The 12,432-nt window shown below is 60.3% G+C and overlaps 3 protein-coding genes across 11 annotated transcripts; all 3 read left to right on the forward strand.

The window, feature by feature from the left end:
• The first annotated feature begins 3 nt into the window (after positions 1–3).
• On the forward strand, positions 4–7,168 carry VEGFB (vascular endothelial growth factor B). 4 transcript variants are annotated; one of them, XM_069566110.1, is made up of 13 exons: positions 4–102; positions 431–523; positions 1,308–1,401; positions 1,894–2,078; positions 2,276–2,437; positions 3,106–3,192; positions 3,284–4,098; positions 4,626–4,668; positions 5,012–5,208; positions 5,354–5,427; positions 5,623–5,658; positions 5,907–6,142; positions 6,735–7,168. In XM_069566110.1, the coding sequence occupies exons 6-12, from the start codon at positions 3,138–3,140 to the stop codon at positions 6,118–6,120; spliced, it is 1,434 nt and encodes a 477-aa protein (XP_069422211.1). In that variant the 5' UTR covers positions 4–102; positions 431–523; positions 1,308–1,401; positions 1,894–2,078; positions 2,276–2,437; positions 3,106–3,137; the 3' UTR covers positions 6,121–6,142; positions 6,735–7,168. The 4 variants fall into 4 exon arrangements, with proteins under 4 accessions (XP_069422211.1, XP_069422214.1, XP_069422213.1 ...); XM_069566113.1 differs by having other exon boundaries at positions 6,008–6,142; XM_069566112.1 differs by having other exon boundaries at positions 43–102; positions 2,273–2,437.
• DNAJC4 (DnaJ heat shock protein family (Hsp40) member C4) lies at positions 447–2,453 on the forward strand. Its single transcript, XM_069565370.1, has 4 exons — positions 447–523; positions 1,308–1,401; positions 1,894–2,078; positions 2,276–2,453. The coding sequence occupies exons 1-4, from the start codon at positions 447–449 to the stop codon at positions 2,451–2,453; spliced, it is 534 nt and encodes a 177-aa protein (XP_069421471.1).
• A 738-nt stretch (positions 7,169–7,906) lies between the features above and the next one.
• On the forward strand, positions 7,907–12,203 carry FKBP2 (FKBP prolyl isomerase 2). Of its 6 annotated transcripts, none has more exons than XM_069566133.1 (6): positions 7,907–9,361; positions 10,613–10,781; positions 11,102–11,214; positions 11,336–11,382; positions 11,936–11,971; positions 12,066–12,203. In XM_069566133.1, exons 1-6 carry the CDS (start codon positions 9,300–9,302, stop codon positions 12,125–12,127), a joined length of 489 nt encoding a protein of 162 aa, XP_069422234.1. In that variant the 5' UTR covers positions 7,907–9,299; the 3' UTR covers positions 12,128–12,203. The 6 variants fall into 6 exon arrangements, with proteins under 6 accessions (XP_069422234.1, XP_069422236.1, XP_069422238.1 ...); XM_069566135.1 differs by having other exon boundaries at positions 9,232–10,446; XM_069566137.1 differs by having other exon boundaries at positions 9,353–9,767.
• Positions 12,204–12,432: the final 229 nt, after the last annotated feature.

Genomic DNA, 12,432 nt, shown 5'->3' on the forward strand with positions numbered 1-12,432 from the left:
GACGCCCCTTCTGGTCTGTGGGCGTGTCTGGGTGTCTAAGCCAATAAGAGTGCGGGGGCGGGGCCTGGGTAAGAGCAGGAAACGGCGGCCGCGGCGGAGTCCGTGAGTGCAATGAGGGCGGGGCTTGGTGTGGCTCCTCCTGCACCCGCCCCCCCAATACTCCCAGGGTGGGGAGGGGGTCTCCGCGTCCCGGGCTAGTGGTCCAGACACCCAGACGAAAGTAGAGGGCGTCCTTGGACGCACGGGGCAGAGGCGGGGACGGGGCCAGAACCAGGTCTGGTCTTCAGCAAGGAGGCTCCAAACGCCCCTGAGCCCCCCGGGCTTGCTTCAGTTTTCGTTCGCGTCTAAACAGGGCCAGTACACCCCGCTCCCCATTCCCTCCGATTCAGGGGGTCCCATCCCTCTCCTCTTTGTGGTCTCTTTTTACCAGCTGCCCTCCTGCCGCCATGCTGCCCCTGCGCCTATGCCGGCTGTGGCCCCTCAACCCTCCCATGTGGTTCTTCGCAGCGGCCGCCCGGCAGCGGTGAGTCGGGCCCCCGGGATCGGGCCCGGTCGTTCATTAGGTTCTTGTTGCTGGCCCGCCCGATTCTAGGCGCTTCGCTAGGTGCTAGGGAAGCTCTGTGTCAGGCGCCTTACAGATTTGTCGGGTTACTCTCACCTTCACTGCTGAAGACACAGTATCAGAGATTAAGGAATAACCCCCAAGGTCATACAGATCCAAAATTTTGAACCCAAGTCAAACCCAGTGCCCTTCCTACAACTCAGGTGTTGTTAAGCATCACTGTGCATAACACAGGAGGGCTGCAGGGGGCGGCGCTGGGGGTGGGGGGTGGCGCTTACAAAATTGCAGATTCCTGGGCCCTACTTGGAGATTCTGATTTGCAGGAATGAGGTGGGGCTCAAGAATTTTCTTTTTTTCTTTTGGGTGCACTGCAGGGCATGCGGGATCTTAGTTCCCCTGACCAGGGATGGAACTCAGGCTCCTTGCGGTGGAAGCCCTGAGTCGTCGCTACTGGACTGCCAGGGAAGTCCCAAGAATTTATTTTAAAAAACATGATCAAAACCAAAAACAAAATATAATTTTCAGGTGTTTCTGATGCAAGGAGTCTGAAAACTACACTTGGAGACATTTTGATCTGCCCCATACCTGGAACACTCAAATAGGGAGGGATGATTTACAGACTATCCTTGGTACCTGGCTCAACCCTGAGCACCAGAATGCTGAGTCAAAGGGTGGCCCAAGTGGGTAGGGAAGGGGTATCCCTGTGTCTTCCTTAGCCCTGGCAGGATTGGGCCTCTCTCCACAGGTCTGGCCCCAGTAACTACTACGAACTCTTGGGAGTGCAGCCTGGTGCCAGCGCTGAAGAAGTTAAACGAGCTTTCTTCTCCAAGTCCAAAGAGGTACCAGTGGTTTTAAGTGGAGAGGGGGAAGGGAAGTCTGAGCCAGATGGGGTATGCTTCAAATTCTCAGAAACGGGGCTGAGAAGCTCACGCTGGCTGGTGCACATTCCCTCAGCATTCACAGGGACGGGGAGGTGCCCCACAGGGAGAGATCTGCCCACATGGGAGGAAAGGCTGGGGGGCAGGAGCCAGGAGGCCTGTCTGATGGGCTGGGCTTGGTTCTCTTGGCCTGCCTGCTCTTGAGAAAGTTGGATCCAGGACTTACAGTGAGAGCCAGGCAGCAGGTTGAGAAGGACTTATACAAGGGGAGGAGGCAGAAGTCTGTGCTTCCTGACTGTGGTGGTTTACAGGGATGGGCAGGCCTGAGAGTGAGGGTCACTCCCCAGGCAGGGCCTCTAGGAAGGACATGAGCCCTTGGGGGTGGACATTATCAGGATGGGTCCTGGGAAGGGGCATGGAAAGAGAGATGAGGGGAGTCTTGCTCTACCCCAGCTGCACCCTGACCGGGACCCCGGGAACCCAGCCCTGCACAGTCGCTTTGTGGAGCTGAGTGAAGCATACCAAGTGCTGAGCCGTGAGCAGAGCCGCCGCAGCTATGACCACCAGCTCCGCTCGGCAGCTTCCCCAAAGTCTCCAGGAACCGCAGCCCACCCCAGGTCTGCTCACCAGGCACACAGGTACAGTAGTGCAGCCCCCAGCTCACCACCCCCAAGTGGTGAGCCCTTGGGTATGGACATTATCAGGATGAGTCCCAGGAAGGGGCGTGAAAAGAGAGATGAAGGGAGTGGCGGGGTGAGACAAGGCTGGGGAGCAGGAGCCAGGAGGCCTGTCTGGATGGGCTCGTCCTTACACTGTCCCTTCTTCCTCCAAGCAGTTCTGGGGCCCCCCCCAATGAACAATACTGGGCCCAGTTTCATAAAGTGAGGCCTCAGGGGCCAGAGTCCAGGCAGCAGCAGCACAAACACAACCGGCGAGTGCTAGGGTACTGCCTCCTGATCATGCTGGCCGGGATGGGCCTGCACTACGTCGCCTTCAGGTGCGTGTCTCCCTAGGGAGACGGGCAGGGGGCAGGAGGGTGGGCGAAGCCCTGTCAGCCACCTAACCCCACCACCCCTGTGACCTGCACCCTTGTGTGTCCCAAGCCAAGAACTGCATGAAATTGGTCTCCTCCAGAGCCCCCTTCTGACTTGGCAAAGGCAGCTGTGCACTAAGAGCTCGTGTCACTTCAGTTTTTTATCATTTGAATTTAAATCTTTGGTGCTGATCGCCAGAGTGCTGGAGCCAACTGGAAAGCCTGCACAAGAAGGAAACGGGTCGAGCTGGGCCTTGCCAGCAACTGCCCTCATTCGTTCCTGCCACCCTCTCACGCATGCCATGCCACTGAGCTTCAACAGTAGAGACACCTAAAGGCCAGTGCCTACTGCTAGCAGTGTGCCTAGTTCAGTGGTCGAGTTAGAACAAACCTTTCTAGTCTCCTTCAAGGACCTCTCTGACGTTCAGAGCTGCTGTCATGACAGTCAGGGACCTGGGTCACCCTGGACAAGTCCCGACCACTCTGTGCCCGTCTCCTCACCTAGCACGGGCAGTTCGGCTGCGGTCCCCACAGGTGTAAAGCTATGCGACTCTGGAGTGGAGGGGAGGGGAGTGAGACTTGGGGGACAGCAGAGATTGGGGGTCCCAGTGTTCTTTGTAACCCCTTTGCAGGAAGCTGGAGCAGTTGCATCGTAGCTTCATGGATGAGAAGGATAGGATCATCACAGCCATCTACAACGACACTCGGGCCCGGGCCAGGTCTGTCCTAGCTCTTTCCTGCCCTCCCTTCCCTGTGCCGGCACCACCTCCCAGGATCCCAGTCCCGACCACCCAGGTGCTCTTCCTGCAGGGCCAACAGAGCCAGACTCCTGCAGGAGCAGCGGCAGAGGCAGCAGCTGCAGCCACCACCCGGGCCGCCCCAAGGCCCCGGGATCGTGCCCCCGGGCCCCTGAGCGGCTCACCTTGGAGAGCTCTCCTTGGATGGGGCCTGCAGGGTGCCCCCTTATGGGACGCCCCACGCCCCAAAACGCGTGCAATAAAGTGATTCTCAGAGCTCTCGTCTGGCTCCCTCCTACAGGCCCAGCGCCCCCCGCCCCGGCCCCGCCCTCCGGGCTTTGGTGGCGGCAACCCGGGAGCCCGGCCCCCTGGGCGGTGCATCCCCTTTCCCCTGCAGCGGCGGGAGGAGTGGGGCGGGGGGGTGTGTGTGTGCGGAGGGGGCGGGCCCCGCCGGCGGCCTCGCCCCCCCTCCCCCGCCCCGCCCCCGCCCCGCGGCCCGGTGGGGAGCGCGTGTCTGGGTCACATGAGCCGCCCGCCCGCCAGCCCGGGCCCGGCCCCCCGCCGCCCCCGCCGTCCCCGCCGCCCGCCGCCACCACCGGCCGCCCGCCCGCTCGGCTCCTCCGGCCGCCGCCGCCGCCGCCGCCGCTGCGTTGCGTTGCGCTGCCTGCGCCCAGGGCTCGGGAGGGGGCCGCGGAGGAGCCGCCCCCCGCGCCCGGCCCCCGCCCTCCGCGCCCGGGCCCGCGCCATGGGGCTCTGGCTGCCGCCGCCTCCCGCGCCGCCCGGCTAGGGCGATGCGGGCGCCCCCGGCGCGCGGCCCCCGCGGGCACCATGAGCCCCCTGCTCCGCCGCCTGCTGCTCGCCGTGCTCCTGCAGCTGGCCCCCGCCCAGGTACGTGCGTCCGCGACATCCCGCCCGCGCGCCGTGCCCTCTCTCAAGGTTGGCGGAAGTGGGAAGACGCGGGGTTCTTGGGGATCCACGGGGGCGTCTCGGGAGCCCAGCCCGGGCATCCCCCGGGAGGAGTCCCTCCTCGCCCGCCCGCCCGACTCCGGGGCCACTCCCCCGCCCCACCCCGTCCCCTGGGCGCAGCCGGGGGCGGGGCCGCCTCGGTGCCTGGCGGACGAGGTTCGGCGCCCACTGTGCCCCTTCCTGATCTGGAGCCTGGAGAACTAGCCCGGACCCCAGGCTTGGAGATTCGAGGCTGCTGCCAGAGTGGGCCTGGTGGGTAGTAGCCGGGGCAGGTCCCAGGTAGTGTGGAGAGGTCAGGTAAAGTTAGAGTGACCCCAGGAACAGAGCAGTTCAGAAAACTGTCAGAGGGGAGTTGAAGTCTCCTGACTGCAAGGGCAGAGCCCTGGGGAGAAAGACATTGCCAGCCTTTCCTGGAGTGCATCTTGGTCTAGGTTTCTTCTCTCCTACAGGCTCCCGTCTCCCAGCCTGATGCCCCTGGTCACCAGAAGAAAGGTAATAGTAACAGAACTTTGCACCAGCTGGCGCTCAGAACATTTGCTTCCAGCCCTGATTGCAGACTCCATGTATTTCTCATCTTGTGTAATCACAGCCTCTCTGGAAGATGCAAACTCTTTAATTCTGCCCATTTCACAGAAGAGCAGATTGAGGCAGTGGGATGCCTGGCATCTGGATGAACAGGGCAAGGAAGACAGATTGGGTGGGCAGAAGCAGGGGCTAGGGGAGGGTGGCTGTGACGGGGGAACTAAGGAGAACAGCTTCTGGACGCAGGGGTAGGAGCCAGGGGGCAGCTGCGGGAAACCCTGGGGCCACTTAACCCTTACGCATCTACCCCTAGTGGTGTCATGGATAGACGTGTATGCTCGTGCCACCTGCCAGCCGCGGGAGGTGGTGGTGCCCCTGAACATGGAGCTCATGGGCACTGTGGCCAAGCAACTGGTGCCCAGCTGTGTGACAGTGCAGCGCTGTGGCGGCTGCTGCCCTGACGATGGCCTGGAGTGCGTGCCCACTGGGCAGCACCAAGTCCGAATGCAGGTAGGGGGCCGGGGGAGTGTGCCTGGCTGGATGCTGGCATTCTGGGGAGTGAGGGGGTGGCGGCCAGAGCCCTGGGCAGTGGGCAAGGTGTTCTCACCCCTCCAGCCCTCTCTCACTGTGTCTCTCCCTGTTCTCCTGAGCCCAGATCCTCATGATCCAGTACCCAAGCAGTCAGCTGGGGGAGATGTCCCTGGAAGAACACAGCCAGTGCGAATGCAGGTGCCAGGGAGGCCCCACCTCGGAGTTCGCAGAGATCAGGCTTGGGGGGCGCTGGGTGTGGCGGTGCACCGCAGCGGGGACAAGGTTTCCGAGGGTGGAGCCAGGCAGGCCTGGGATCGAGGGCGAGAGAGTGGAGAATGCTGGGCTTCCTGATCCTCTCTGTCCTTGTCTCTGTCCGTCTCTCTTACTTTTCAGACCAAAAAAACGAGAGAGTGCTGTGAAGCCAGACAGGTGAGTCTCGGGCTCTTGCTGGGCTGGGGTTGGAGCCCAGGCTCCGTGCCCAGAAAGTCACATGTGGCTGGGGCAGGGGGTGTTAGGGTGTGTCAGGAAGCTGTGGTCCCCTCCCCTCCTTCTTCTCCCCCGGTCTGTCCCCACCCTCCTCCCCTTTTTCTCTGCTCCCCAGGACTCTGTGCTGTTCCCTGACCCCAGCCCCTGGGAAGACTTCCTTCCCACCCGAGACATGTTGCTTCTCCTCCTAGGGCTTCCACTCCCCACCACCGTCCCCAGCCCCGCTCTGTTCCGGGCTGGGACCCTGCCCCTGGAGCACCCTCCCCAGCTGACATCACCCATCCCACTCCAGCCCCAGGCCCCTCTGCCCACGCTGCCCCCAGCGCCGCCAGCGCCCTGACCCCCGGACCTGCCACTGCCGCTGCCGACGCCGCAGCTTCCTCCGTTGTCAAGGGCGGGGCTTAGAGCTCAACCCAGACACCTGCAGGTGAGGAGTCGGGAGTGGTGTCCAGGCCCTTCCTGGAGCAGGTCCAGGTGAGCCAGCCAGTGGGAGAAGAGCCAGGGAAAGGGAAGCTTTGACCGGGTTGAACAAATATTGACCCAGCACCTAGTTGGCACTGGGGTCAGCAAAAACAGGGCTCCTGTTCTAATGCAGGAGTCAGACATGTGATGCCAACAGAGGATGTCAAGGGCTGTGGTGAGCGGTACCTGACATTGTCTTTGAGAGGCTAGAGATGTCCTGGAAGAGGTAACATCGCCAGGAGTGGCAATGGGAAGACAGCCTTCCGGCTCTGAACCATCTCAGAAACACCTATAGCAGACGTTGATGCTCTACCTTACGGGCTCCAGGAGGCCAGGAGATGTAGTGGAACCCTGGTCCAGCCTCGTCCAAGGCACTTCTCACCACTCCTCCCTTCCACAGCGGGGTCATGGGGTGGCATTGTGTGGGCCGGGCCAGCTGGGGCTTCTCAGGAGTGTTAGGGGAGGATGGGGTTCACAGAGGGTAACACACGGGTGCGTCTAGAGAAATGGGCTGAGCTTTGGTGCCAGCATGAACAGACCCCTTCTTCCCTTCTCAGGTGCCGGAAGCTGCGAAGGTGACAAACTGCTTTTCAGACTCAGTGGGGCCCCTAGCCTCACAGCCCTCCCCCCAGAGAGGGCAGGAGCGCAGCCTGGTGAGAACCGTCCAGTCCCCAAGACCTCAGCCTGGGCAGAAGCTCCTCTGGGACCTGGGCCTCTCGGAGGGCCTTCCAGCTGTCCCTTGTCTCCCCAAGGCTGCCATCCAACAATGTGGACAGAGTTGGATGAGGAGACCAAGGGGGTCACATACCAACCTGGAAGAGAATGGGGTCCCGACTCAGATTTTAACCACCTTGTACAAGTGAGCATCTAACAGCTGGCTCCTCTGTCCGCTCACTAAGAAGACCCCGATCCGCTACAAAAATGTGGGAGTTGGGCTTCAGCGCAGGAACTGTGAACCCCAGTCCTGATAAAAGAGATGGAAGGAACTGTCCCTGCCTGTGTCACTGTCTGTCACTGTCCAGGCTGGCTGGTTTGGACATGAATGTCTGTGTTGTTCTGCCTCCTAGACACGGAGCTTGGAGGAGATGAGGTCCAAAGACCTCCCCACAACAGGTCACAGTGACAGAAACGTGCATCCTTCACTTTCATGTTGCGCTAATGGGTCCTGCCCCTGTGTCCATCACAAGGGTTCCTTTCTGGAAGGAGATGGCCAGTGAGCTTGAGGTGGGACTCAGCTCTGCCGAATGCCCTCAGCTGTCACTGCCCCTCATCCTGAGCCTCACGTTCACACAGAGGGAGCAGATGATCATTGTGGTCTGGGCCCTTGGGTGCCAAGAAAGTTAAGAGTAATGTAATAGAAAAGAACACTCATCTTCCCTACCAGGCTACACTCTGTTTGCAACTTTTTGCTTCATGTAGCTTAACTCCAAATTTTTTCAACTGCAGTCTTCACTCTTGCCTCCCTTGCACCTTGGGCTTCCCTCCCCATGCTCTACTTGGTATTCTCCTGACGTTTATCTGACCCAGCCCAAACTCAGTGGTCAGCTTTCTGCTTGCACCCTCTAGTGCCCGTAGGGCTCAGTGGTGAGGGGAGGGGGTGAACTGAAAGGCAACCTTGGGTACCTGTACTTTGCCCCATCAGGGCAGAACATTCAGGGCAGAGTTTAACCCAAAGCAGCTACCTAATGGAGGCCTTCTCTGAAGTCATAGAGGAAGGGGTAGTGATCTTGTTAGGCTCAAACCAAGAGTGGCGTTAAACCAGAAGAGACGGTTTCTGACAAGTGATTGCTACATTCAAATCATTTTCTCAGCTATGCTGTTACCAAAAGTGTGAGAGTTCAATTAGAGTGAGACAGATGAGGGTTAGGGCCGTTAGCTACTACCTCCCAAACCCATTTAGCTTGTCCAATGAGCATGTGCTTCATGTGCGTCTTCTCACCTAGCCCTCAATTCTGAGGTCAGTGTTGGGATTATCTTCCTTCTTCAGTTGAGGAGATAAACTCGGAAAAGCTGATTGACCTGAGGATTTGGCCTCAGATCATCCGTCTCCCTGACATTAAACTTAGGTTTCGCTGCCTCTCAATTGCAGGTTTAGTCTGCCTGCAAGGTGGGAGACCTGGGTTCAATCCCTGGGAAGATCCCCTGGAGGAGGGCATGGCAACCCACTCCAGTGTTCTTGCCTGGAGAATCCCCATGGACCAAGGAGCCTGGCGGGCTGCAGTCCATGAGGTCACAAAGAGTCGGACATGACTGAGCCACTAAGCACAACTGCAGGTTCATTACTTCAGTGGGACTTCCCAGGTGTATCGGTGATAAAGAATCCACCTGCCAACGCAGGAGGTGCAGGTTAGATCCCTTTAAGTAGGAAATGGCATCCCACTCCAGTATTCTTGCCTGGGAAATCCCATGGACAGAGGAGCCTGGTGGGCGATAGTCCACGGGGTCACAAAGAGTCGGACACAACTGAGCAACTAAGCACACACGTTTATTCCTGGGTGCTGAAGTGACTGGAAATAAGTCTGTATGGGGAATGGACCCAGTCAGACCGCTACAGTCATGACCCAGGGTTACTGTGCCGCGGGTAGGAGCAGGCCTGGATGCTGGAAGAGAAAAAAGCTAAGAGCATTTGCTGTGGGCCTAGCTGTGCACATTACTGGGGGACTCCCACAGGGGCCCTGTGGGGTGGATGTTATCAAGCCCAAGAGTCACCAGGCCAAGAAGCTTGTTCAAGGTCACACAGTCAATGAGTGGCAGACCCAGGAGTCAAACCCAAGGCTCACTCTGAAGCTAGGCTCTCCACAGCAACTGAGGACTATGGGTCAGAAGAGGCCCAAGGGCAATCAGGAGCGTCAAGCTGGGGGCGACATAAAATGGCGTCTCGAGACCCCCTCCGGGAACCCGCGCCCGCTTGACCTTAATTTCACCTCAAACGGAAGTGCCTTCGGTCCTTTCGGAAGTCACTTCACCTCACCTTAAGGACTACAAAGCCACCGGACGTGACGTATAGGTCACATGGTGCAGAAGGGGCGTGGCTAGGGAAGAAACCACCCCAGTGGGCGTCTGGCCGCGGGTTTTGCACGGTCCAATGAGGGCGGGCGGCGTGGCCAGGTCTGGTGGCGACGATGACGCGCCTGCGCAGAGACGGCGGCACGACTGGGGTTGACTCCGGGGGCGCGGCGAGGAGGTGAGCGGGGGCCACAGCCCGGGCTGGGGGGAGCCGGGGTACAAGAGGGAAGGCTGGATCAGGCGGGGCAGGAGCGGGCTGGGGCTCCGAGTGTCAACGAGGGATAGGTCACGAGGAATTTGACTGTTGGGGGGCTCCGCGCTGTCCGGGGATGCCGCAGGGGGAGGGTTCTCACGCCTCACGGGGCGGGGCTCCGGGAGTTGGGGCGGGAAGTCGAACGGCAGCGGGTGGAACCTCTCAGCTGGTGCCGGTGGGAGGCGGGGCTCGAGGCCTGGGGGCGGGGCCAGGACCGGTGCGGGGTGGAGACTGGCCCTTGGAGGAGGAGCTAGAAGAGGCGGAAGGAGGAGCCTCGGGTTTGGAGGCCGAGGAAGAAGGAACCCAGGCGCTGGGGGCGGGGCTTCAGCCGGTGAGTGGCGCGGCTACGGTCCAGGAAAAGGGGTCTAGTTCTGTCGGGGGCGGAGCTACAGGGTCGGGGGCGGAACCGCACCCTCTAAAAGGTGGGGCCAAGGAGCCTAGCGAAGGGGTAGGCCCAGGTAATGGCCCGGGGCTTCCACGCGGGGGCGGTCTCCGCGGTGGCCGTGCCTGGGGACGCGGTAGGCCTAGAACTCCCCCGGGAGAGGTGGTGTGGGTGGAGCGGGCTCGGCGGCCACCCGACACGGGACCAGTCTGGGTGCCCCGCAGGCCCCCGAGGGCTCAGAGTTGGGGCGGCGCCTCGGGCGGAGGCACAGGGCCAGCCTGGGGGGTACCCCCGGAGGACAAGAGCTCCCCGGAGCCACCCAGTGGCGACGTGTGGGTGCCTCGGGGCCGACCCCCTGCGGCAGCCGCAGATGTGTGGGTGTGCTGGGTGGGAGGCAACTGGGTGTGGCGTGAATGGGGTCGCCCGGTCGGGGCAACCGCTCTGCAGCCAGATAGGGTCTGGACTTTGCGGAAGGGGACGGGTGGGAATTGAAGAGCAGAGCTGGGAATCGGGAGGGACGGAAGGGCAGGGGGTGAGCAAAGGGGCGGGACCCTGGCTGCTGTGGCCTCCCCTGACCCCCTCTCCCCGCTGCTGGGGTCCTCGGGCAAGCCCCCTTCTCACTGGACTGGTAAGTGTGGCCGTGGAGCCTGGGGGAGGGGGCGGTGATCCCGAACAAGGGGATCCCCAGGGGCAGGCAGGGTCCACGGTGGGGTGGAATCCTCCGGGTACCTGCCGGTATTCCATGCCCTCCCGTTCCTCTCCCCCGGTTGGTTGGTCGGGGTCTGTTCCCACAGAGAGATGAGGCTGAGCTGGGTCTTGACAGTACTGTCCATCTGCCTGAGCGCCCTGGTCACGGCCACAGGGACCGAGGGCAAACGGAAGCTGCAGATCGGAGTCAAGAAACGGGTAGACCACTGTCCCATCAAATCGCGGAAAGGGGACGTCCTGCACATGCACTATACGGTGGGTGAAGGGGTGGAGCTTTGGGGGGCGGGGCTTTTGGGGACCTGAAAGGAACCGGGAGCCAAGTTTCTCTGCCAAAAGGTGGATCTCTTGGGCAAGTCTTCTTATCTGCTGTGCATGGTTCTGTCTTGCTTTTCACTGTCTACTCCCGGGTTGGCATCAGCAAGCAGTGACAGTGTACTGTGAGCTGCCCAACGTTCTGTCTCCTGCTAGGACTGTGGCCACCAAAGCTGTGGGGTGCCACCTTGATGGGAAGAGCACTGGGGGTGGGGGTGTCAGAGCAGACCGCCCTCCTCACTGGCCTTCCCATGGTCTCACAGGGGAAACTAGAAGATGGAACAGAGTTTGACAGCAGCCTGCCCCAGAACCAGCCCTTTGTCTTCTCCTTGGGCACAGGCCAGGTCATCAAGGGCTGGGACCAGGGGCTGCTAGGGTGAGTCGTGGGGCCATGGCTGTGGTCCAGGAGGTAAACCCTGGGAGGCAAGCCCCAGGGTTGGGGGGAGGGAGCAAGGAGCCTGGTTGTTACCACATGCTGAATGTGTATTATCCTGCAGGATGTGTGAGGGGGAAAAGCGGAAGCTGGTGATTCCATCAGAGCTGGGTAAGAGGCTCTTTCGGAGTGGGGATAGGGCGTTCAGGGTGTATTATCCATGTAAGGGTGAAGGCTGATTTAGTCTCTGCATCCATCTCCACTCTATTCATTCAATCCATGCCATTTCCAAGTCTAGCCTTGTCCAGCAGTGAGGACAGGGCAAGACCACTGGGACACTTGGCTCTGGTGCCAACTCTCTGACCTTTTGCAAGCCCCCTCCCATCTCCCTGGTGGCTCAAATGGTAGAGAAGATGCCTGCAATGCAGGAGACCCAGGTTCAGTCCCTGGGTTGGGAAGATCCCCTGGAGAAGGAATTGGCAACCCTCTCCAGTATTCTGGCCTGGAGAATTCCATGGACAGAGGAGCCTGGCAGGGTACAGTTCATGGGATTGCAAAGAGTCAAACACGACTGAACGACTAACTTTCCCTTGCTTTTTTTTCCCATCTCCATTTCTGGCCTAGTGCTAGGATGGGTAGAGGCTTAGCGTCAGCCTGGATGTCTGCAGAACACCTCACTCTGCCTGTCCACAGCTCATTCTGTTTCTTTGTGTTATCTTGGCAGGGTATGGAGAGCGGGGAGCGCCCCCAAAGATTCCAGGTAATAGACCTTTCTGCCCCCCTCCCCATCTGCTTCATCCATTCCATCTCCAGGTGGCCCTAGTTCTCATTCTGCTCCCACCTCTCCCCTGCAGGTGGTGCAACCTTGGTGTTCGAGGTGGAACTGCTCAAAATCGAGCGACGTTCAGAACTGTAGCCAAATTGGAGAGGGGCGGTGGAGAGGCCCCCATCAGGGACCAGACTGTTTAAAGAAAAAAAAAACTTAAAACCCATGAAGTGAGCCTGTGTTTCTTTGTGGGCCCTGAGAGACTTAGAAACCGCAGCTTCAGCCTCCTCTCTCCCTCGGCCCCCTCCCATCCTTCACTCTCCTTTCCAGGCTACAGAACCTTAGGGTGTAGTAGGCTCAGTAGCATGGAGGTCACAATGGCCAAGCCCTGGGTGGTATGGTGGCCCTTGTCCAGAAGGTAAAAGAGTATTCCTGCCTGCCGGCAGTAGCATGGC

Source organism: Ovis canadensis, chromosome 21 (assembly GCF_042477335.2).
Source record: "Ovis canadensis isolate MfBH-ARS-UI-01 breed Bighorn chromosome 21, ARS-UI_OviCan_v2, whole genome shotgun sequence".
Taxonomy (NCBI): Eukaryota; Metazoa; Chordata; class Mammalia; order Artiodactyla; family Bovidae; genus Ovis; species Ovis canadensis.